Source organism: Mixophyes fleayi, chromosome 4 (genome assembly GCF_038048845.1).
Source record: "Mixophyes fleayi isolate aMixFle1 chromosome 4, aMixFle1.hap1, whole genome shotgun sequence".
In the NCBI taxonomy this organism is placed as follows: domain Eukaryota; kingdom Metazoa; phylum Chordata; class Amphibia; order Anura; family Limnodynastidae; genus Mixophyes; species Mixophyes fleayi.
This window is the reverse complement of record NC_134405.1, coordinates 213,836,734-213,863,303: the sequence shown is the minus strand read 5'-3', so window position 1 is coordinate 213,863,303 and position 26,570 is coordinate 213,836,734. Positions and strand designations below refer to the sequence as shown.

Genomic DNA, 26,570 nt, shown 5'->3' with positions numbered 1-26,570 from the left:
GGTCACTCTCTTGTAATGCATGTGTGTCTAGGTAGGTCACTCTCTTGTAATGCATGTGTGTCTAGGTAGGTGACTCTCTTGTAATGCATGTGTGTCTAGGTAGGTGACTCTCTTGTAATGCATGTGTGTCTAGGTAGGTGACTCTCTTGTAATGCATGTGTGTCTAGGTAGGTGACTCTCTTGTAATGCATGTGTGTCTAGGTAGGTGACTGTCTTGTAATGCATGTGTGTCTAGGTAGGTGACTGTCTTGTAATGCATGTGTGTCTAGGTAGGTCACTCTCTTGTAATGCATGTGTGTCTAGGTAGGTGACTGTCTTGTAATGCATGTGTGTCTAGGTAGGTGACTGTCTTGTAATGCATGTGTGTCTAGGTAGGTGACTGTCTTGTAATGCATGTGCGTCTAGGTAGGTTACTGTCTTGTAATGCATGTGTGTCTAGGTAGGTGTCTTGTATAGTGCATTGGTTTTTTTTTATTTTCCACTCTTTTCTGCATTAGTGAGAAGTGGTATGATTCTACCTGATGAATACTGGATATATAGTACTCAATGCCTGTTTTCAGCACAATCTGACATAGCTCCCCATAATTTGTTTCCATATATATGTTCCTCCCTGTCAATATCTCTGTTTTTTTATTTTATTTTGTTTTTGAAAAATAATTAACTGCAATTTGTGACTTATTTAGTTGATTGCTGAATGCAGTTTGTATATTTTCTTACTGTGTGTGCTGTATAGGTCTGTTGAAGGGGAATGGTTAACTGAATTTGATTGTCACCATGCCACATCCTTGATCATTGAAAACACTATTAACAGTGTAATTGTGCTGTTGTGCTAGTGAATCTATGTAAATAACTCATATTAATGAATTTACTACTGAACATGATTTAGCATTTATCAATTAAAGTCCTGCATTCCTCAAGCACTTCACTTGTTTTGTTTTTCTTAATCTGGGAAATGCTTTGATTGTTTAGCAGGACTAATAGATCGATTGTAAACTGGATCTCATAGTAAGTAGTATGCCAGCTTCTACATAAGATCCAGTTTACACATGGTAACGCTGGAAGTACAGGGGAGAACCCTGACTCAGATCTCTCTTAAGCCAAGTAAGCCATGGTGATTACACTCCAGAGTCCAGCAAAGGCAGTTCTTGCAATAATTGTGCCCTCTGTAGGAGAATAATTGCCCATTTTGCCTCTCTCTCTCCAAATGCTGACCATTGTACATGTATTTCACAATGCATCCTGTTTACAATACAAGTGCTTGTGTTCTATTCATACTCTCATACAATCATAGAGTTGCACTCACAGAAATAAACCACTGCGCCGTAAATGTACATGGAAAATACCATTTTGCCTTAAGCCTCCATTTTAGAAGTATTCCATTCATTTTTTAATAAAGCGTGGAACTGTCTAAACAAAACAGTCATGTATATCTACCCTATAGGCGAAGAAGAATTGTATAAGGAGAATAATGCCACAAATTCAATTATATGTAAATCAAAATCATAATGAACAGTGCAGCAACCATAACAGCAGGGTACAAATAACAAAATGTTTCTTTCATGTAATTATAGTAACTGATTCTTATTTTTTAGCATGCTGCTTGAAACCTTTTTATATCCCCATTGATTTATGTAGATCAAATTATTATTTTTTTTTCCCCTTTTTAACTTTTTTTTTTTTTTTGAGCAACACAAGTGTATAAATACTGCAGCTTGTTATGTCAGTCGATCACCTGTTCATCTGTTTTCTTTTGTTGAGCCGGAAGTAACTAATAGAGTACTTTGAGCTTGCCAATAGCTTGTTTTTATGCAAAGACCTCAGTCTGTAGTCCATCTACAACTGAGGTTTTAGGCAGAATAAGAGGGCACGCAATTGTGTAAAAAAGATATAATGTATACTTTACTTTAAAACCAGCCCAACCCAGATCCACCAGTGTCTTCTGCATTCTTGCTATTCCATATGCTTTTGCTATTCCATATGCTTTGGAATATAAACAATATAATATGCATGGCAGCAGTTTGAAGAATAAGTAAACACACTATTCCTATATGTGGTACAGATTAAAACAACATGTATCAAAAGCTGTATTACACAAATTAAGTAATCCTCACCACTCCCCATAATTGTGTTTTTCTGTTTCCATTTACTTTGCTGGAGAATCCAGTATCAATTAAGCAATGTACAGAAAATTGCAGCCCAGTGTTTCCATGGCGTTTTCTTGCCTCTCTCATATACTCATATACCTCAAGCATACTGCTGAGCTTCTTCCAATCCCTGCTCTCTTCTGAGTGGGGGCTCTCAATACAAGGCGGCATATTGCCCTCCTGCCGCGCTCCTGGGCTTACCGTGTTCAGCCGGCCTTGGTACTGCATGTGCTAGCGCATTACAGTTGAACTTTGCACGTCTAGTGATCAATCACTGCACAATCAATAAACTATCTTTTTCTGTCTGATATGTCTGAAACATCTCATGTTTATTTTATGTACATTTTTTTCCTTTGCTGATTTTCCCACTGATGTTACCAGTGAAAATAATGAAAGGTGAGTCTTGGATAGGAATGCGAGAGCACATATGGTACTAATTTAGAGCATATGGACTCGCAATGGATGGGGCAGTGTCCTTTCTTTATGCAGACCTGCACATGTATCATAATGCGTTGTAGGCATACCAGAAAGGTAGTAGTAAGAACTTTCACTGCATTACAAATTGTGTCTAGATTGAATAAATACTATATGAGGCCCAGGTAGGGTTTTAAAGGGGCTTCAAAGATGTACTCATTCACAGGTTATGATTATAGCCTGACAAATTAAATGATGATCGCTTCCCAATAATGGTTCTTTGATCCCCTGGAACCTTCACCATACACTCAACAGGGTCCTGGCATGCAAACAGTCAGGGCCTTTTTTTACCCACACCCAGTGCTGCTCACGTCTCTCCATAGCAGAGATCAGACAGAGGGGCACTTATTAAAGCCTTAGAGTTGCTGTGTTGGTGCTCCCTCTCTATAAAGAGAGCACTAATGGTGATCACCAGAGGTCCTGGCTATATATACATGCAGAGATCTTGCTAAGTAGCACAGATGATGCAGGCACCAGATGATGGATACTGTCACGATCTAAATAAAGTGAAAATCCTTTTAAGGAAGAGTAAATAGAAAGGAGTTTCCATTCAAATATAAAAATGTATCTAAGACAGTAATTGAACCCAGACCCACTACAATAAACACTGCAGTATAATGGTCCAGGCTGTTAACATAGTTACAGAACATCCATAAATATGTTTTCTTTACAAGCAGACAGCTCCTGAATCAATATTTCAAGACCTTGGGGCTTATTAAATATGAGGGTACAAAGAGCAATAATATGTTGTAAAACCCACAAGAACAATCAAATATCTGTTTTTGTTGTAACATAAGGAAAGCTATATAGCTATAGTGTTTGATTGGATGTTACATATGTTCTATGTTTCCTACTAGGAGTACATAAGTGTGTTCCGTATATAAGCACTCTTCAGTTGTCTATTATATTAACTTTCTCTCTTGTACTTTTTATTGTTAGGGGCCAGCTCAACAGCATCTCATTATTCCTGAAAGAGGAACTGGAACATTATGAGTGACCAATATGGGAGGACAAATAAGATAGTTACGAATGAAGATCCAGTAAAGTGGAATGTTAAATTTACTGCAATTCAGTCTGACAAGTTCTTATCTCTACTGCTGAGCATGGTTCCTTTAGTGTGCCACAAGGGCCAGGAAGACAGACTGAAGAAAATCAATGCATCGTCACCGACGGGCCATGGTTTTAACATCCGACCTGACCAGCACCTTGAGTACCATCACTTCTCGGAGCCAAGCTATCTTGGAAATGGTGCGCACTGCTCAAACATTTGCAGTACGACTTATGACTATGACAGTTATGATTACTGTGATGGGAGGGATGTATCAGAATCTGATGCAATGCTGCAAGACAGTCGGACCCCTGGAGATGGGGACACAGATTCCCTTATTGAGGGGAGCAAAAAATTGCCAAAAGAATCTATCTTTAGCATGGCACTCCAAATACTTGTGCCATTCCTGTTAGCGGGGTTTGGAACAGTGTCTGCTGGGATGGTTCTAGACATTGTACAGGTCAGTATGAAACTGTAATCTACATGATGGTGACTAATTTATGTTTTCTTTAAGGATTTATACACACTTAAAGCCTTTTTTACACAGATTCCTCTGATGGACGTACGAAAGAAGAAATAAATATATATTCTTACAATAGTCCTACTACACATCTTCCCATAGTTTCTGTAAGCAGCTAACAATAAAAAGACTTTCCGCAAGGGTTTTTGTAGCACCACCATTGTTCTTTGTCTGATTAGACTTGTACTTTTTTCTGTGTCTATTTAATACTTCCTCCCCCTTTCACAACCTCCTTCAGAGCCCTTCACAACTTATTGCAGACATATGAAATCTGGATCAGGTACACGGGAACCCAGGAGCCAATAGAACAAAAAAATATGTCTGACAGCTTAGTGTAAAGATAAGGATGTATATTTACTAAACTGGTTTAAAAAAGTGGAGATGTTGCCTACAGCAGCCAATCAGATTCTAGCTGACATTTTGTAGAATGTACTAAATAAATAACTAGAATCTGATTGGTTGCTATAGGCAACATCTCCACTTTTTCAAACCCACAGTTTAGTAAACATACCCCAAGGTGTCTTTTAGCCCTGTACTTATTGGTTAGACACACAACAAAAAAAGACGGACTTTTAACCCATCCTGACCTGTGCAGACTACAATAAAAGCCCAAAGCTGACACCAGTGGCTTTATACTTTATATTCAGTTGGTTTCCAGTCTGAATTATCATCAAAAGTTTAGTGAAACGAGTTAATATAAAAATATATATCTTCCAACTGCCCTCCCTTGCCTCATATAGACCCCAGCATGTTGGTGTTAGGCAAGTTCCTGGCACTGACAAATAGCCAGTACCGTTACCGCTCAACTCTGGCGCTGCAGGATACATCTGCAAAATTAAAGCCGTCCACAGACTGCAGGACTTATTGCTAAGTACAACAAATAGTGGAGGTGCTATGGAGATATTTGAGGGAAGGGGAAACCATAATATATATGTGTTTGTATATGTAATATTGTGGATAATCCTTTTAAACATGTTATTGTACATGTAACTTTGTTTTATTCAGCAACAAGTGAGATAAGAAATGTATATACAAATTAACATATTATTTACTAAAGAAGTGCAAATGTACACATAGCCACCAATAATACATTTGCTTTAATTGTTAATTTGCACTAGTTGGATCAAAGCTGATTGGTTGATAAATTACTACATCTTTTGCCTTTAGTATTAGTAAATAACCCAGTATTGGTTGTTTTTTGTTTTTTTGTTTTTTTTTTACCCAGTAGTATGTTCTTTTAGTACAATAGAAAGCAAAAACTTCATAATAACAGCGTGATTTTGTTGTTGTTGTTATCATCATTATTATTATTATTATTATTATTATTATTATGATTATTATTTTAGCCCTGTAGTTATATTTCGAAAATAATGGTGGATAAAGGTATATGGAATTGGAAATTGGTAAAATATGGGAACTGAGTTTGGGGGTTGCACCCAATGAAATTTAAGAGCCAAAATTGTCAGTGCCATGGCTATCTGCTCCTTGGATTTCTCCAGCCCTTTTTTATCAAATTTTATGTACCTATTGGAGAACAGTGAAATCATGGGTCTTCTGGTAACTTGTTTGTTTATGTAAATTGGGTTGTTGATAGTCTTGGTATTATATACCACAAACATGATCATAAAACAGATGATTGTTTACTCATATTTTTATTTCTCTACTAACAGCATTGGGAAGTGTTCAAGAATATTACTGAAGTGTTCATCTTGGTTCCTGCACTTCTGGGCCTTAAAGGAAACCTAGAAATGACTTTAGCATCTAGACTCTCAACTGCAGTGAGTGAATATCTATTTGGAATTTAAGAACTTGCATATGAAATCAAATCCAGTCCTACTCATACCTGTAGAACACTTATAATAATAGTCTGTTACCCTTAATAGTAAACACAGTATGACTGAATTACTGTAGCATGTTGCAAGTCCCACCCCAAGTTATATTCTCATCCTTAGTTACTGTGACACCTTTCGTAGACTATTGTATGACCTGACTTTTAATCAGGTTTGTTTTATGTACTGTATATGTAGCTTCCCTATGAAATGTATTTAAAGCACATACTATATACATGTGAAACATGGGGTAATTGTTAAGATTTTGTAATGTTCATGGATTGCAAGTGTTCTAGCCACATACATACAGTACACAGTGTCTATTCAGCTAGCACTCTAACTGATGATGACCTCCTGTAATAGGGTCTGGTATAGTTATAACATCTGTGCATTTTTTGGGTTGGTATTGTGCAGTATAAAGAGGGTAGTTTCCTTTTGCAGGGCTTTCATTCAGTATAAAGAGGGTAGTTTCCTTTTGCAGGGCTTTCATTCAGTATAAAGAGGGTAGTTTCCTTTTGCAGGGCTTTCATTCAGTATAAAGAGGGTAGTTTCCTTTTGCAGGGCTTTCATTCAGTATAAAGAGGGTAGTTTCCTTGTGCAGGGCTTTCATTCAGTATAAAGAGGGTAGTTTCCTTTTGCAGGGCTTTCATTCAGTATAAAGAGGGTAGTTTCCTTGTGCAGGGCTTTCATTCAGTATAAAGAGGGTAGTTTCCTTGTGCAGGGCTTTCATTCAGTATAAAGAGGGTAGTTTCCTTGTGCAGGGCTTTCATTCAGTATAAAGAGGGTAGTTTCCTTTTGCAGGGCTTTCATTAATTTTTTTGATGATGTGAAAAATTAGTTTGTGTGTCTGTTACATAGGACACAGGGATAGTAACATACACGAAATGGATATGAAAGAAGTCTATTCTTAAAGGGGTCTCCTATTAAAACCTTCTCATCTTTCCCCTATTCTCTTTAAAAAATGTTATGGTTGTAGAATTATGTCCCAATACTTGCCTATCCACCCATGGAGAGCTGACTGAGAGAAATTAGATTTTGACAACCGTAAAATGGTGATATTGCATGTGGAGTCTTCTGTTCCACTTACCAATTTTTACTTCATGTTTATGTTAAGCCTAGTTATGTAAAACCATTTAACTAGTAGTCCTTCCAGCATTTTAATATCTGTAACAGTACAGAGAAGGTTATGAAGAAGGACTTGGCTAAATGCTGTCCATGCTAAATGACAAAATTAAATTACATATCCATACATGATTTTAGTGGAGCTGGTTGTCAGGGCTAATCACCAAATTAATCTCTATCCACTTTTGCCACACAAATATATGGCCAAATTTGCTAGCTCTGACCTCAGCATTTGTGCCAATTGATTAGATCACACGAGACTCCGCAACAGTGTTTCGTCTGCCAGGAACAATAAAAGTCTGGTTAGATTGTCATTCTAGGCCAGGCATGGCCAATCTGTGGCTTTCCAGGTGTTGTTAAACTACAAGCCCCAGCATGCATTGCCAGTAGTTAGCCAGCTTATAGCTAGTGGGATATGCTGGGACTTGTAGTTTCACAACACCTGTAGAGCCACAGGTTGCTCGAAAAGACCTGGCCAATCAGGAAAGCCCCACATTTGGAGAATTCAGACCAATTCCACTAATTTAACCAACTAAAACCACACTTGCATTGGCTTGCTTTAACCTTAGAGCCTGTGACCTTACTACCTCACTTTTAGCATTGTTATATATAGAGTAATGTATTGGTTTAATACAGTGTGCTCAGGAAAGAGCTACGTTCAGGCCCTCAGGAGCTACATGCAGCAAGCTGTGGGTACAATAACATCTGAATGAGCTTTTAGTGTTATGTCAGCCTCTGCTTCACAGGGAGAGAAAACTGATTTATTCAAGGTCACCCTGACAAAAGCAGGCATTGTGGATTGAAATTCAGAGGCCAGCAATTTAATCATAACTCTGCTTCCCTTCTGAAACCGCTCAATGTTAACACAATGTTATGAATGTGTAACATGATCCTGGCAAAATGTTATTTGTGCAGTTTTTGTGGCAGATATATATCGCAGGGAAAATCAATGCTAAAATAATTACTTTCAGGTAACAAATGTTTGCAAGCTCATTACTCTTTGTAAAGATTATGCACCCAATCTTCTATAGAAAAAAATGTGTCCGCCCAGAAAGTTCTAATATGGAAGCTTAAATAAAGACTTCTGTTTTGTGTATGGTTGTAGAAATATCTGAACAAAGGACTCCACATCCTAAAGAAAATAATCAATTAAACTTTCATACAACTGTGGAGAAGAGAACAATAGAATTCATTACTGAAACTAGCATTACAACAAATATATTTTATGTAACATTTTTTTTGTGGTTTGCAGCAGGAAATGTGGTTTTAAAAGCATCCTTAAGTTAATTGTGAAGCTCACCCGGCTGTGATGCTTTGCTGATGTGGGTTAGAGATGTGCATGAAATATATGAATAACACTTTAGCGCAGATTATTTCTTTAGCCCTTATTGGCTGGAAGTTCTTTATATGTTTGATCAAACTTGTTTTAATATTTCTACAATCTGTTTGCTATAGAACTGAAGTGTATAACAAAGTATGAAATGTATTGAGATATTCATTAATAGAAGTGTATTCTATAAAAAATAACAAATATTATAAGGGTTTGAAGTATGTGTGCGGTATTCTTGATAAAAAATAAATACATAAAAACAAAGCAGGAGTATCTGGTATCTTAATAAAGAGGCGCTATAATGATAAAAGTGTACTATATCAACATGTGCACAGTGTCTCTAGAAGAGCCTTGTATTGCACTGGTCTGGCAGGAAATGTGGTCTCACTATGATTTATTGCAACAATTGGGCCCCATAACATCCAGCTGTTCATCTGATTTTTGGTCAGATCTGTGTAAATTTGCGTGTACATATGCGATCCTATTGCTCAGTGCTTTTGACAAGTCTGCAAATAAACTTGCACATAATTAAAAATTCTAAACAAGACCAGTGTTTCTTAAACCTGGTCCTCAGGACCCATAACAGTGCATGTTTTCCATATCGCCTTGCTTTAGCACAGGTGTACTTATTACTGACTGACTCATTGTAACGGATCCACAGGTGGTATAATTTATTTACCTTGTCACCTAGAAAACCGGAAAGCTCTTTTTAGATTAAGGGGTTGATTTACTAAACTGTGGGTTTGTAAAAGTGGAGATGTTGCCTATGGCAACCAATAAGATTCCAGCTGTTATTTTGTAGAATGTGCTAAATAAATAACTAGAATCTGGTTGCTATAGGCAGCATCTCTACTTTTTCAAACCCGCAGTTTAGTAAATATACCCCTAAATCTATCCCAAACTGATTTGTGTCTGATTGCATCTAATGAGGATATCTCAGATTTACCTTCAGATCTGTGCTCTTCATCTGACACTTCAACATTTGCCGTAACATCGTTCATAGTGATTTTTAGTCCATTTATAAAATCAAGTCAAACAACATGCCGTGCTTTACACACTAATGCAATATCGGACCGAACAGTCGTTTATCGCGTGATTGGCACGATAAATGGTTGAAAAACATGTAGTGTTTACCCAGCTGTACACCGGTCTGTAGACATTGTCTGTTTTACCAGTTAAACAAGATAACTGTTTTATATTTTTTCTAGGTTAATGTTGGGAAGATGGATTCCCCTATTGAGAAGTGGAATCTGATTATTGGTAATCTAGCTTTAAAACAGGTAAATATATTGTGGTAAATCATGCTCTGTCATTACACAAAAAAGTACAAATATAACATGTATACTACTGACATTGTTCCTTTTGAAATTGGCCTTGGCTATGGATATTTATTTATTTTTCTAACAATGGCAGATCCAATTTTTTGCATTTAGTTTTGGTAGGAGGTGATACTCGTCTATTGGTGTGTTTTTTTTTTTTCTTTAATAACTATTGTGTTTTTTTATCATGGAAACTTTCATAATGTATGCTACAATACAAATAAGTGGGACCTGTCTTAAAGAACCAGTAAATGCAAAGTTAGTAATCCCCTTGTCATAATAGTAGTCACCCCTGCCTTCTTCCTCGTCCCCCTCCCTTGTTGTGTCTGGCCTCAGGGTGAAGCTCTGTTGTGGTAACTCTGTTATCCCGTAACAACATTTCCACATGCTGGACTGAGCAAGTTGGAATGTCTTTCTTCCATTTATTTTTCAGAACCTTGGGGATCGTGATCAGTGCACTGCAGGACTTTTCTGAGGGAGTCCTGCAGCTTATAATCACAGCTCATGTTAATCATTCTAAAAAGTGCTGCAGAACTAACCCCTCTCCTCTTGGTAGAAAACTTATATTAGGGACTTGCTGCATTCACCCATTTGACCTCACAACATACCCATCTCCTCTATTCCCCATCTGGGATTACATTAATTTCTCTCTGGGCTCTTCAGCAATTCATGCACACTTATGAAAGAACTTACGACAGAGCTTAAGTTTCATAGGTGAGCAACGTGGCAATCTATGGACTCCTTTTCTGAGGCATATGTTACAACCAAAGCTATTCATTTTTTTTTTTTTTTTGATAAATACTGTTTTATTAGTCAAAATAACATACAAAAATACAACAAATGCATGAAGACAGATGACGCATAACTGCAATGATGCAAACAGTCAAAAAAACATTCCAATGCTGGTTTATGGGGAAACAGAAATAAGGGTGAAGGTAAAGAGGGGAGATATATTCAATGATTCAGGAGAAAAATTATTTAACTGAGGACAGGGTTATGTCTGACAAGTTGCAAAGAAGGGACGAAGGAGGTTTAAGGAGGAAGAGGAAAGTCGCTGAGGAAGATGGGAAGTGATAGAGTAGCAATATTAGATTACACAGTGGAGGTTCCATGCCATAATCATAAACCACTGGAATACATCTCATAAAGATCTGAACGTTAAAGTTTGTATTGAAAAAGGCACATTAAGAATATGGAACTTTTTTGTTTTTCTTTACTGTTTCATCCTATTTTGCATCATTAACGATTAGAGGTCACTATCTAATCTCTTCCCACAAACCTCATGCTATTCCTTCCCATAGTTGTTATTTTCCTTATTTATATGTATTGCTTTTTGCACCGGAAATTTGAGAAGCGATCCATCTAGCTTTACCCTAAAATGTTCAAAATCACACGCCAACATGTAAGAACACACGTTCTGATGGCAATGTTAATTTATTTTCAGTCCCTATTTAATTTAGTTGACTAATACTTATTTGTCTCTGTAGGTACAAGCAACAGTGGTTGGTTTTTTGGCTGCTGTTGCAGCAGTTGTATTAGGCTGGATTCCAGAGGGCAAATACCGCCTTGACCATGCAATACTTCTGTGCTCCAGCAGTGTAGCTACTGCCTTTATAGCATCACTTCTTCAAGGTAAGCTTACTGGTACTGCATAACCTCGATGGCCTTTGTATCACCTCAACACAAATACATCCTGTGGCTTTTACAGACTGAAATAAAAAATAACCAGGTGTATGGTCATGTCATGGTCCCTGGAACATCTGTCTATGCCTAGTTTTGCGGACACATGAAAATGCACATGATCTAAAGAATGAAATGCCATTTCAAAGCCCTGCCTACTACTTTAGGACCACTGCTGTTAATTTAAACGCTTACCGTTTATCCTAAAATACTAGGAAGAAAAGGGGATGGTGTGGTATCATGAAAAAGGCCTTATATATGGCTTAGCTAGTCTCCACACTGGAGGAAGACGACAGTGTAGAGGTAGAGGGTAAATCCTGAGTGGGGTTTTGGGTGTAGCAGGGACGGTTTTGACCTTTCTCTGAAGAGCAAGGGGGACCATAGTTGGTTGAGAAGATCTGGTCTATCATGGAGATGGTAAGTAATTTGCTCCTTGGATGCAACATGGCAGATGTGGTGTTTAACCACTGAAAGATATTGATCTGCCTGCTTCCAGTGGGGGACAATCATGGATTTGGCCGCTGCTAGTATATGGAAGACCAGTTTTGTTGAATGCCTAGATAAGCTTTGTGGAGGATAGGAAAAGAGGAAGACAGATGGGTTCTTAGCGGTCCAAGATTCCATCATAGACTTGAAGATTCTTTTGGATCTTGCCCCAAAATAAAGATATCCTAGGGCAGGTTCATTAAACACGATAGAAGGTTCCCTCTGGGACCACCGTTCTTCCAGCAAGCTGTGTCTGCATTTGGGAAAATTTTATTCAGCTGATCGGTGGTATTATACTACTGATAATAGATGTTAGATGTTATAATAAAAGGTTATCCTCCTCTATTTGGATTTTTATTGCTTTCTTGACAAATACACATATTAAAGGTTTATGCACACACATATGTGGTGGGAAAATGGGTAGCACACAAGAAAACTAATGTGCCTGTAGATGCATATTTAGTGATTGATTTAGTGAAGCATGCCTTTACCAGTACAAACTGTTGTACTGATAGGAAACAGTGCATAAGAAACAGGTTATGCCACGTTCTAAAAGTCTAGAACACAATGTCAGGAACAAGGCCATAAAACATCATTCATCCTATTTTGAATGTGGTTTTCATGTGTTTGTTATCAGTTGAAGAGAACGAGTCCTAAATATATGGCATATTGTCTTTCTTAACACTGTTCAAACTGCTTATAAATATTCTTTCTAAATAAATAATAAAGATAATACTTAAATTTGGTGATGACCACCCTCCGATTCTTATTTCTCACAAGTATTCATGTGATCATGGAACAGAGAAAAAAAGGACAATATAGTGTAATAGAGTCCAATTAATATATATAATAAAAAATAAATAGTTCAATAGACACAGAAGATCTTCTCTTATATGTAGACACCCCCTATGGTGGGGTACTCACAAGAGTCAGATGAAATATGGGCTCATCAAAAGATAACTTGTCTTTTCTTTTCATATAGTCTCCATCCATGGGATATTTCCATTGACACGAATTTTAGATGTTTCACCAGCATAAAAAAGAAAATAAAATATCTCTAGTGTGATATTGCTTGGATAAAAATTTATTCATATAATCAGAGATATATAGTATAAAAACAAAGTATATCTACTCATACCAGATAGATGAAATATTCAGGCAGTTGGTAAAGGTTCCACAAAGTTTCCAAACTAGTTCCCATGCAGAGTACACCAAAACATAAACATCCATTCAGTGTAAGAGATATTAAAATCAGCAATAAACAAGCTCCAACATGTTTCGACCTGAACTGGTCTTTTTCAAGGTGCACCTTGAAAAACTATTGAACTATTGTGTCTATTGAACTATTTATTTTTTATTTTTTGTTATATATATTAATTGGACTCTATTACACTATATTGTCCTTTTTTTCTCTGTTCCATGATCACATGAATACTTGTGAGAAATAAGAATCGGAGGGTGGTCATCACCAAATTTAAGTATTATCTTTATTATTTATTTAGAACGAATATTTATAAGCGCCTGTAGGTCTTCATATTATTGTAATTTGTCTATGAATTGTTGGGAAGTTGTGTATATTCCCTTTGAATTCCAGCGGGCGGCTGTTAAAAGTGAAGCGCTATTTGGATTTCACATTCCGTTTTTACACTGTTCAATCTGCAATAAGGGCATTTTTGCTTCTCTGCGGACCTCAGCTAATATAGTTAATTGTGAGGTAGGTCATAAGCTGGGATCTAGTAAGACAATATAACATAACCTCTATCTTTACCAATGCTAGTTTCTATGTCCAAATGCCTGTCTATATTATATATTGTATATTGTACATACACATACATTGTGTGTCTTGGGTCATATAACTAAAAAAAAATTTCTTGCCATAATTTAGGTGTAATTATGGTAGGAGTGATTGTTGGATCAAAGAAAACCGGAATAAATCCAGACAATGTTGCCACACCTATTGCTGCCAGTTTTGGAGACCTTATCACACTTGCCATATTGGCATGGATAAGTCAGGGCCTTTATAGCTGCATCGGTAAGATGATTTTATTTTCTGATATTTGCCTGTGACAAATTATTGGATTAAATAGTGATCTGAATTTATCATGTCAGTAGTAGTGATTATCATTTTTATATTTGAAAATAGCTTTGGCTGAGAAGTTTGCTAACAACAGTTTGTTAAAATCTTATTGCACATCCTCTTTAAAATGTGTCATTTTATTAACTTAAACTTAAAATGTTAAAAATGCGACCTTTATAATCCTATTAGTAGAAACCGTTTTTTTCCCCTTCTGCTTTAAGACAATATGAAATTTCAAAGCAGAGAAAGGATGGGCGCTTCTGCTGATGAACATGGTGGTGACAGATTGTGTCTAGAAAATAAACTGAGTGCAGGAGAGGGGAGAGAGGCATCAATCAGGCTGTAGAGTCATTAGTAAAATAACTGATGTAAATGTGGGTGAGAACCTAGCGTCCACTGACCATCAAGCAGTATGGTTTAGTATAAAGACAGACACTGACTCATACCACACAAAAACAAAGGAATTAGATTTTAGGAAGGCTGACTTTGTAGAAAATGTGTAAGTGACTCTTTGGCAGAGTGAAGGAACCTGAACGGAGTGCAATACTAAAAGCAAACAGACCTTTGTATCAGAAGGGTTAGGAAAAGCACAAGGAAAAGGAAGCCAGTATGGTTTGCAACAGAAGTAGCAAGTATTGCGAGAGCAAAAAAAATTGCTTTAGCAGACTCCGAATAAGACAGAGTTATGTCTTGTTAGACAGAAGGAGGCTAAGAAGGTAATCGGATGTTCACAGGCAGAAGCTGAAGAGAAAGTGACCCAGTCAGTAGGTAAAAGGGGCAAAACTTTTGTTCGGTATATTGGTGAAAGGAGGAATAATGAGACTAAAGACAGAGCATGAGAGCCTTGTTGAGGGAGACGAGGTAAATGCAGATCATCTTAATAATTATTTTTACTTCTGTGTTCACTACAGGAAGAGAGGGAGAGGGGCAACAGTTAAGTTTTTCAAATATATTCATAGAAATGAGGTAGATCCAAATACATTTACAGAGAAGAAGGTCCTAACAGAGCTCTCAAAATTGAAAGTGGATAGATCAGTGGGGCCAGATGGGATACATCCAATGATACTAATAGAGCTTAAAGGGCTGGTGGTAACACCATTAACAGGATTGTTTAACCAGTCACTAGCTACAGGAGTAATTCCAGAGGACTGGAAAAGAGCCAATGTAGTCCCACTGCACAAAGGTGGAAGCAAGGAAGAGGCGAGCAACTACAGACCAGTGAGCCTTACATCAGTAGTAGGGAAATTGATAGAAACACTCTTAAAAGAAAGAGTTGTAGAATATTTCAAATCCAGTAACTTCCAGGATCCCAAACAGCATGGATTTACTGGGGGTATCTCATGTCAAACAAATCTTAGTAATTTTTTTTTTGACTAAAGTCAACAGGGTTTTTAGATGTAGCTTATCTAGATCTTAGTAAGGCATTGATGTCCCACATCGCAGACTTAATAAACTCGAAAGCTTGGGATTGGATTCTTAAGTTGGTTGAATGGATACGATCTTGGTTGCTGGATAGAAAACAGAAAGTTATATTAAATAGAGCGCATTCACAGGAGGGTAAGGTCACCAGCGGAGTACCCAGGGATCCATACTTGGACCAGTGCTTTTTAATATCTTTATTGGTGACATTGCAAATGATATTGAAGGGAAAGTATTCCTTTTTGCAGATAACACACAGATATGCAACAGGGTAGACACACCAGGAGGGGTAAAACAAATGATTGATGCTCTAGGTAGACTAGAGAAACAGTCAAGAGCGTGACAACTGCAAAAAATATAAAATCATGCAGTTGGATCTCAAAAACCCAAAGGCTCAATATTGTATTAACGGCACTATAATGGAAACTACTGAGGAGGAAGGGGATTGTCACAATTTCAGGTGACATAAACTCTGGTAAGCAATGTAACAAAACAATGTGAACGGCAAGGCAGATGCTTGATTGCATAGGGAGTGGGGAGTCTGTAGTAGATAGAAAGAAGTAATAATGCCACTGTATATAGGTCATTGGTACGGCCTCCTCTAGAATACTGTGTTCAGTTCTGGAAACCATGTCTCCAGAAGGATATAATATATTAGTCTGTACAAAAAAGTGCAACTAAAATGGTGCATGGCCTACAGCACAGAGCTTACGAGAGACTAAAAGATTGTAATATGTACAGTTTGGAGCAGAGAAGGGAAAGGGAGGACATGATAGAAACTTTCAAATATATCAAGTGTTTTAACAAGGCGCAGGAGGGAAATATTCTTCAATGGAAGATAATTATTATAACATGAGGACATGCACTGACACTGGAGGGAAGGAGGTGCAGAGGAAATTTGAGGAAAAACTAATTCACAGTAAGGGTAGTGGGTAAGTGGAATAGCCTCCCATCAGAGATGGTAGAGTCTAATACAGTAAAACAATTAATAAATATGCTTGAAATAGACATAAGGATATCGTTACAATGAACGAAGGATCAAATAGGAATTACCATAGGTTAAAAAATGGGCAGACTATATGGGCCTGGTGGTTCTTATCTGCCGTTAAATTCGATGTTTCTATGTAAATAGATTTAATGAAACTGAAGATGAATTTTTTTTTTTATATTTGATTGTTTAATCGTTGTAATGTTAAAAATAAATACACTTTAATTTGTTGGCCTAATTTCTACCACTAGAGGTCTCTTTAGTCCATAACACACTTAAAATGGTGCAGAAATTAATTAATGGAGCACTTACATTTTAACAAATGGAAACAATCACAGTATACTGTCTTGCATGGAGCAAGTTACTTCTATACTATCGGACAAGTTAAGTTCCATAAGAATATGTCTCTTAAGATCCTTTATAATATTAAATATGGTATTGTGCCTTATTCTTTCCATTAGTTATATACATCACTATCAGTTTTTATACTTTATTTATAGAACACTTAGTGATGTTTTCTCCAGCGCTGTACTATAGAAACGTTCTGTATTTGCATATATAAGAGATTACATATTAACTTGCACCTACTTTAGACAACCAGAGTTGTAAAGGTTCTCGTAGTCCAATTGCTCCAAATTCTTTTAGGGGCATCTCCTTATGCTTCCTCTTGGAACAGAGATGGCTATATAGTTTATGTAATAAGTTCCCTAGGAAGGAAAATTAAATCTTATCTGCTACGAGAACCAATTCCTAGGGTGCCAAGTTTTGGTGTTTGTCTAAAACACTGAATCAGTGACATATCACTCATTCAATGTTTTATTTTCCTTGCAGTGCTGCAGCTGACATGGAGAGACAACAGCCAGCAGCTTCTTTACCTGTGAAGCTGCTGCTCCCCCATGTTGGTGATGGGCTGGGAGTGAGCTGCTTGAGGAATTCAGTTCATCACCACATTGTCTGGTTTAAGGGCAATGCTATACGATGTGACTAGTGCATACATTCAGATGGCAGGTAATACGATCAGATCTCTGTGATCTAGTGACGCCACCTTCATAACAAACTTAAATTATATCTCTCTCCATACTTATCATCCAGTGTCTTGGCATCATCTTCTCACATCGTTTTAACAGCATTTCTAATATGGACTAAGCAGATGAACACAATGTACAATATAATCTATTTCTGAAGCCTGTATCTAGCACAGGGCACACACATCCTTCTGTGTCTTCTTCTTTTAAAAAAAAAAAGAAGTAAATTAAAGTGACAAACCCGCCTAGAAGATATTTATTTTTTTTCTTATTTCTTTTTCTTACTTGGCAATTTAAGGACCTTTTTAAGCATGCATTTGATAGTAATTTGTCTCAGCTATCCTCTTACAGATCATTCTCTTTTCAAAAGCTCTCTGGTTGGCAAACAAAAATGGCTGCCAGACAAAGCCAGTCTGCTGCACAGAAACAGACTTGCAGCTCTCAGCATATTATGTGATGACAGAGGGGGTGAAGGAGGATGTCTCAGTGCAGACAGAACTCACAGGGGTGTTCCAAAGCCCTGCTTTATATATCATGTGCCATGTGACTGTGGCTGCCATGGTAGTCCAGAAGCCTAAATCATTCATAGCATCCTAAAAAAAAGGGGAAATTGTAAATGCCACCATTCTTCTTATAGCCGACCACAGTGGTTTATATTAAAATAACACCTCATTTTTTTTCATGGGATTTTTGCTTTAAGTCGTTTTCAAATGTACCCCATAGTTAAGCTAGCAAGTTTCATACTACACTTTCTATGTGAAATTAATAGAACTCCACCTCTCCCAGTGGATTGAATCCGCTACTCATCAGGATGGCCACTGCTTGATCTGGTTTTTTTCTAGACTATGCTCAGTTTCTCATTTCCTTAACACTCCTTTCCCCCTCTCGGATCATCACCTTATTAGCTACTCGCTCACCCCCAGTTCTTTACCCTCCCTAGTGTCGAACTCTTCCAAGCCTCCTCGTACCCGCAGGAATATCAACGCTATTGATTTTCAACAGTTTTCCACCTCTCCAACACCTTCTCTCCCCAATTTCTACATTCTCTTCCCCTGATCGGGCAGTACCCCATTTTCATCAAACCCTAGCAACTGCCCTGGATCAAGTAGCTCCAGCGACACTACATACTTCACGTAGAATTCGTTGCCAACCGTGGCACACTACAGTAACACGAACTCTACAAAAACTTTCTCGTAAAGCAGAACATCACTGGCGTAAATCTTGTGCCTGTAATGATTTCATCACATATACTGGTATCTACCACTCCTACAGAAATGCTCTGGACACTGCTAAACAAGCATACTACCAATCTCTCATCTATGCTCAGGCTTCTAACCCCAAACGCCTCTTTAACACATTTAACTCACTTCTGAATCCTCCTGCCCCAAATCCTCCAACTAACGTCAGTGCACAGGATCTTGCTTCCTATTTCAAGGACAAAATAGGTAAGATCAGGCTTGAAATGGTATCTCCCTTGACAAGCAATCTGCTCAATTCCTTTATAGCACCTTCTGACACTCTCTCTTCATTTGATCCCACAAATGAAGAGGAAGTTTCTACTCTCTTCTCATCTTCCTACTCTACCTCCTGTCCTCTTGATCCCATTCCCTCACAAATTGGTATGTCCCTGTCTCCTGTGCTCATTTCCCCTCTAACTAAAATCTGTAATCTCTCTCTTTCTACTGGTATTTTTCCATCACTATTCAAGCATGCAGTGACTACTCCCATTTTAAAAAAAAAAAACAGAATTCTGACCCTAACTCTCTCATGAATTACCGCCCCATCTCCCAGCTCCCATGCCTCTCCAAGCTTCTCGAGAGAATTGCCTACACTCGCCTCACACACTTTCTTACAGCAAACAACCTATTGGATCCTCTTCAGTCAGGCTTTCGCTCTCAACACTCCACAGAGACTGCGCTGACCAAAGTTGTCAATGATTTGATCACAGCAAAAAATAATAACCAATACTCTCTTCTAATTCTTCTGGATCTCACTGCTGCATTTGACACTGTTGACCACTCTCTCCTCATACAAACGCTACAATCCCTAGGTCTTGAAGGCACTGTCCTATCCTGGTTCTCATCCTACCTATCTAATCGCTCTTTCAGTGTTAATTTCTCTGGATCCACCTCTGCTCCGCTTCCTTTATCAGTTGAAGTACCACAAGGCTCAGTGCTAGGCCCTCTGCTGTTCTCCATCTATACCGCTTCTCTTGGAAATTTAGTAAGTTCTTTTGGATTTCAGTATCATCTCTATGCGGATGATGCACAAATCTATCTATCCTCTCCTGATCTCTCGACATCTGTGTTGTCTCGCGTTACTGACTGTCTTTCTGCCATTTCATCTTGGATGTCTTCTCGCCAACTCAAACTCAATCTTTCAAAAACGGAATTAATAATATTCCCACCCAAAAACAGAAGCTTCCTGCCTGACATTTCTATTTCTGTCGATAACATGACCATAAATCCCACCCCGCAAGCTCGTTGCCTAGGTGTAATCCTTGATTCACAACTGTCGTTTATTCCCCACATCAACTCTATATCTAAATCATGTTACATACACCTAAAGAACATTTCCAGAATACGCACATATCTGACACAAGACACCGCAAAAACATTAATTCATGCACTCATCATCGCCCGCATCGACTATTGCAATTCCCTCCTTACTGGTCTTCCCAAAGTCAGACTTGAACCCCTACAATCTATTTTGCACGCAGCGGCTAGACTGATTTTCCTTACAAACCGTTATTCCTCTGCTGAGCCACTCTGTCAGTCTCTACGTTGGCTGCCTGTATTTCAACGAATCCAATATAAAATTCTTCTACTAACATTCAAGGCCATCAACAAAATTGCACTGACATACATTTCCTCACTTGTCTCGAAATATCTCCCTACTCGACACCTCCGTTCTGCACAAGATCTGCGCCTCTCCTCCACTCTTATCACATCCTCCCATTCTCGGTTACAGGATTATATCCAGGCTGCACCTACTTTGTGGAATTCCCTCAAACGCACAGTAAGACTTTCCTCTAGTCTTCAAACCTTCAAGCGTTCACTGAAAACCCACCTCTTCAGACAAGGTTATGATATTCCTCAACCATCATCTTAATTTCCCTAGATTACCCTATTACCATCCTCTACACTGCTAACACAAGACAACAACCTTCTGACCAACATTGCAACACACACACCCCACTCAATACTTTTACCTTTGCAGTCTGGCTGGTCCATTGTGCAATATGATGTAGCACATGCCCTTGTGTTTCTAACTCCCATTGTCCTATAGATTGTAAGCTTGCGAGCAGGGTTCTCTTACCTCTCTGTCTGTATGTATTACCCAGTATTGTCTTATTAATGCTTGTTCCCAATTATAAAGCGCTACGGAATTTGCTGGTGCTATATAAATGTTGATGATGAACTCCCCACAAGCAAAATTGAAAATAGATTATTACTTCTAAATACATAATATATTACTATATTTATGATTGATATATCAAAAATTAATAAAGCCACTCCTATAAATCCTATAATTTATACTGTAGGTTAATCAATGTCTGAGAGGTTTATATTACATTGAAGTGATCACTCTAATTTTCAGTACATGCATCACCAGCAAAACAGGAAATGGCAGCACTTCTAATGCAGCTTAGTACAGTATAGGAGGAAACATCCACACCATACCCACTGTAATGGCTTAATCGTGTAGTAAGTACATACATCACCAGCCGGTCCAATGCACAGCCTGCCATTGTTGTAGAGTCTTGTGTATAAAAATAGAATATGAATATTTTTCATCTACATACTTATGTCGGGAAAGTGGTAATTTCTCCTGGTACAGACTTCAGCTATTTGCACAGAGAGTTTTCTGTTCAATCTTTCAGGGTCTTTTATATATGGCTTTCCCCGAGAGCTTGAAAATGGTTATCGCAGCTATAAAAACATAAGGATGTTGTCTTGGCTGTAAATTGAGCTGGTTTTATAACCTTGTGAATTGCTAATTAGGAAAATGTGCAGTTCAGCTACATTGCAATGACATTTGCATTGATTCATTTGAATATACACAACATATTATACTGGCCTGCATCAATAGAACAGGAGATTTGAAAAGCACACAGCTGTTTGCATCCCCCCACCTGTTGTAGTGGATCTCTGGAGAAGATCCATTGCAGCACTTACAGGGGCAGCATTCCAGAACAACATATGTTAGTGGTATGGGACACCCACCTTTTTGTTAGTTGAGGGGAGGTGGGGTGGTGAGTACAACCTAATTTGTCACTGGACATATGCCTTTACATTTTTAATTGAATATTTTGTTTTTGCAAAGCAAACTGTTAAGTACAAAAAAAAGTATGCAGAGCCTAAATAGTATTAACAGGCAGATGTTGGGGCAGTGGTGAGCAAGAGGCGACGCGCCAAACCTTCACCTACAGCCACCCAGCTGGCTGCTCCCTTTATTACTGAGGCAGCCAACTTCCTCATCACGTGACCTCCTCTACACATAGGTCACGTGGCATACTCAGAGGAGGAGAGGAGTGCACTGTGTTCTCCCTTCTACCTCTGTGCAATCCCCATACTTGCCAACTCTCCTGGAATGTCCAGGAGACTCCCGCATTTCGGGTGAGTCTCACGGACTCCCGGGAGAGTATGGCAATCTCCCGCATCGGGCAGAATTTGGTCCAAATTGCCGCGAGATTCATCGGGAATCGCGGCATCTGGGGCCAAAATGATGCGATTTTCGGAGCCCCGCCCCCTGCACGCCCACCTTCCCTCTGCTGCTCCCGAATCATACTTGCCATAAGCTGACAAGTATGGCAAACCCTTCAAAGGTACCTTTTCATGTTGCCCCTCACTCCACCTAAAATTGAACATTCAGATCACAGAATATTACTTTCCTGGGGTCTGGTATTCAACATTATCCATTCAAACCTCTGAAGCAGGTTGCAATTTTAGAAGGGAGGCTCATTTATAACACTGCAGAAAGTGACAGCCTTGCTTTGCAGAAATGCACAGTGTGGATTGGTTGGATTGTACACATGGGCCCAGTCAGTGATGTCAGGCAGTTTCAGATTTTTGTCCTATGTCCGTAATCATCAGGACACTGTCCTAAAGATGTGGGAGAAGCTTCAGCTGCCTGTAATGGTGTGAAGACATAGTATTTTCTGTCTAACAGAGCTCTTTATCATTTTCTGTCCAACAGTGGACAAATCTTAAAAACCTGGGATTGTCCCTGGAAATTAGTTGCAATTGTGAGTTTAGTGGTATAACATGATTGCTGCCGATACACAAAAATGGTGAATTTAAACTTTTGCCTCACAGGTTGCAGTTAACCCAGTTTAGAAAAAAAAAAACCTTTGACAAATGCCATCTGTTCATGGAACCTGCCATCCAAGTTTAATTATGGATCAGAGCCTGAAGTCTCTGGACACTACATAACTTTAACTTAGCATTATTATTGATTAGACACAGACAATGCAAAACATTAATAGTGCATCATAATCATCTGTGCGAAGCTCGCACTGCGGAAACCTATTCTCACTCCCCTAGCAGTTCACATATTGATCATGTGTAAGTTCACTGCTAATAACGGCCAAAACACTGCTCTACTCTGAGATGTACTAATGACTTTTATTTAATTACATACATATGTCAGGATTTTCCTGCTGAGGAAGGTACATGTGTGAGACACAATTACCATTTATTTGCAAATGAAAACTTCCACTGCCAGCGAATGCTCCTGTCTTCTGGTCTGGTTTTATTTTATTACTTTTTTTGAGATGGTTTCACAGAAGTTTTTAATTGTGATAAGGGCCTAAAGTATGCATTGTAAACACTATTACTTTATAGATTGGAAAAAAACCCTGTATACAATGGACAAAACGCATCCGTGTTCATTTTGCTATTCATCTGCATGATATAGAACAAAGTTACATATAACCTATTGTATTTAGAACCATTCATTTTCTGGTACCTGTTTCATCTGATCTTTGCTTTTCTACTGTCATAGATGTCAATGTAACTTTGGACAACCCTCCACTTTCTCTCATATTCCCCTTTCCCCATGTAATAAACATGACTCTATCCCCAAGACCTCCCACTGTAAGCTGTAGCATGTTAGAAGTCTCAGTCACTCCATTCCTCTTCGCTAGAGCTCAATAGAAGTGCCCTGAGCTCCAAATCCTGGATTTAGCTTGTGGCCTTTTGGATGCAAAAATCTCACTTATTATATTTCTCTTTTCTAGATTCATACTCCTTTGTTTCACCTTTGGTTGGTTCTTTCTTCCTGGCACTAACTCCAATATGGATTGTAGTGGCTTCAAAACATCCAGCAACAAGGATTGTTCTGCACTCTGGCTGGGAGCCAGTCATTACTGCGATGCTTATTAGCAGGTAGGAGGGTTTCTGCTCATTTCTTTGTATACCTGTGTGTATGTTATTATTGGTGATATAATCAGTTGTAGGGAAGAACAAAATAATATAGGACATTTCTTAAAACTAGTGTACTTTATTGCTGATGTTGCCCATAGCAACCAGACATTTCCTTTAATTTCTCAAACTGCACTACTCCAATGACCGATATAATCTGGTTGCTATTGGCAAGAATACAGTTTTATTCACATCTTTTAACTGAAGACATGTTTATGTGCAATAGAACAACAAAATGTAGACAGGTAAAACTCAACTAGGCCCAGGAGATTGCCTTGATTTCAAGGATGCAATTACATCAAGATGGAAAATATGTAGGAATATAATGAAACATTAATTAAAATATGTCAAAACATTGATTCTCTCAGTGGGAAAAAAATGCTATCCTGATACTACACATGTCCTATTTCTTCTGTCTGTATTCGTCATTTTATATTCTATCTATGGATGATTTATCTGTTTGGAGACAGAGAGTACCTTTACAAACGGCAGGCAGACATCCATGGCCTTCCTTGGTCCCTTCTCCTTTCCTCTCCTTCCCACCCTTCTCTCCTGTAGTCATGTCACTGGTAAGAAAGTAAAAGCACATCTTCCTCCACTACTATAAGTGGAGCAGACAAAGGTCCTTATGGGAATTTTTAACATGCGTATATAGAATAAAGTCTATTTAAAAATAGATGAGAACAGCAGCGGTAGAGCTTCAAATAGACTATCTGCTGATCGTAGCAAGCACTGTCACAGAATGTACAAAAACCCTTTCTGTACCATTTGTTATGTTCTTCCAGTAGAGTAATTAAGTGACAAAGCTTTACAAATCCTAGCATGTGCTATTGTACACTTAATTTACACTATATGGACAAAAATATACAGATGCTTGACTGTTACACCAACAGGGACTGTAATGACATTGTATTCAAATACATACAGTCAAGTCCATAAATATTGGGACATCGACACAATTCTCATATTTTGGGCTCTATACACCACCACAATGGATTTGAAATGAAACTAACAAGATGTACTTTAACTGCAGACTGTCAGCTTTAATTTGAGGGTATTTACATCCAAATCAGGTGAACGGTGTAGGAAGTACAACGGTTTCTATATGTGCCTCCCACTTTTTAAGGGACCAAAAGTAATGGGACAATCGACTCAAAAGCTATTTCATGGACATGTGTGGGCTATTCCCTCATTATTTCATCATCCATTAAGCAGGTAAAAGGTCTGGAGTTGTGGGGGGTAAATGTATCATCCTCAGATTTTTTTCAATTCGCCGGAAATCGGCGACTTTGCAGGTAAAATTTAAAGCAGCGAGTTTGCCTTTACAAGCCATCGCCGCTTTAAATTTTCAATGCAAAGTCGCTGATTTCTGGCAAATGGAAAAAATCGGAGGATGATGCATTTACCCCTAGGTGTGACATTTACATTTAGAATCTGTTGCTGTCGACTCTCAATATGAGATACAAAGAGCTGTCACTATCATTGAAGCAAGCCATCATAAGGCTGAAAAATCAAAAACAAACCCATCGGAGAGATAGCAAAAACATTAGGTGTGACCAAATCAACTGTTTGGAACATTCTTAAAAAGAAAGAACACACCGGAGTGCTCGGCAACACCAAAAGACCCGGAAGACCACAAAACACAACTGTGGTGGATGACAGAAGAATTTTTTCCCTGGTGAAGAAAAACCCCTTCACAACAGTTGGCCAAATCAAGAACACTCTCAGGAGGTAGGTGTATATGTGTCAAAGTCAACAATCAAGAGCAGACTTAGGGCAAGATTTACTAAGCTGCGGGTTTGAAAAAGTGGGGCTGTTGCCTATAGCAACCAATCGGATTCTAGCTGTCATTTTGTAGAATGTACTAAATGGCAGCTAGAATCTGATTGGTTGCTATAGGCAACATCCCCACTTTTTCAAACCCGCAGCTTAGTGAATATAGAGGGTTCACCACAAGATGTAAACCATTTGTTAGCCACAAAAACAGGAAGACCAGATTAGAGTTTGGCAAACAACATCTAAATAAGCCATTTCAGTTCTGGAACAACATCCTATTGACAGATGAGATAAAGATCAACTTGTACCATAGTGCTGGGAAGAGAAGAGTATGGAGAAGGAAAGGAACTGCTCATGATCCAAAACATACCACCTCATCAGTGAAGCGTGGTGGTAGTGTCATGGCGTGGGCATGTATGGCTGCCAATGGAACCGGTTCCCTTGTATTTATTGATGATGTGACTGCTGACAAAAGCAGCAGGATGAATTCTGAAGTGTTTCGATCAATATTATCTGCTCATATTCAGTCAAATGCTTCAGAACTCATTGGACGGCGCTTCAAAGTGCAGATGGACAATGACCCAAAGCATACTGCAAAAGCAACCAAAGAGTTTTTTAAGGCTAACAAGTGGAATGTTATGCAATGGCCAAGTCAATCACCTGACCTGAATCCGATTGAGCATGCATTTCACTTGATGAAGACAAAACTGAAGGGAAAATGCCCCGAGAACAAGCAGGAACTGAAGACATTTGCAGTAGAGGCCTGGCAGAGCATAATGGCGGAAGCCCAGCCATCATTTGGTGGACTTCCGTTGTCCATTCCTAGCAATAATCTGGGAGAAGAGCAGACTCGCGCTACAGAGCAAGAGAAATGTCATCCATAGGCACCAGTAGCCAGACGCACCGGT

At 38.5% G+C, this 26,570-nt stretch overlaps 1 protein-coding gene across 2 annotated transcripts in view; it reads left to right on the top strand.

The window, feature by feature from the left end:
• Window positions 1–26,570, top strand: part of SLC41A2 (solute carrier family 41 member 2) — a 77,944-nt gene that overhangs the window by 15,324 nt on the left and 36,050 nt on the right. For both annotated transcript variants that reach the window (XR_012691355.1, XM_075209312.1), the window contains exons 2-7: window positions 3,558–4,126; window positions 5,857–5,964; window positions 9,676–9,747; window positions 11,274–11,418; window positions 13,838–13,984; window positions 23,703–23,850. Coding sequence is in view for 1 of the 2 variants with exons in the window: in XM_075209312.1 (XP_075065413.1) it covers window positions 3,608–4,126; window positions 5,857–5,964; window positions 9,676–9,747; window positions 11,274–11,418; window positions 13,838–13,984; window positions 23,703–23,850 (1,139 nt within the window). In the remaining variant the exon portion in view is untranslated. The remainder of the gene's footprint in view (window positions 1–3,557; window positions 4,127–5,856; window positions 5,965–9,675; window positions 9,748–11,273; window positions 11,419–13,837; window positions 13,985–23,702; window positions 23,851–26,570) is intronic.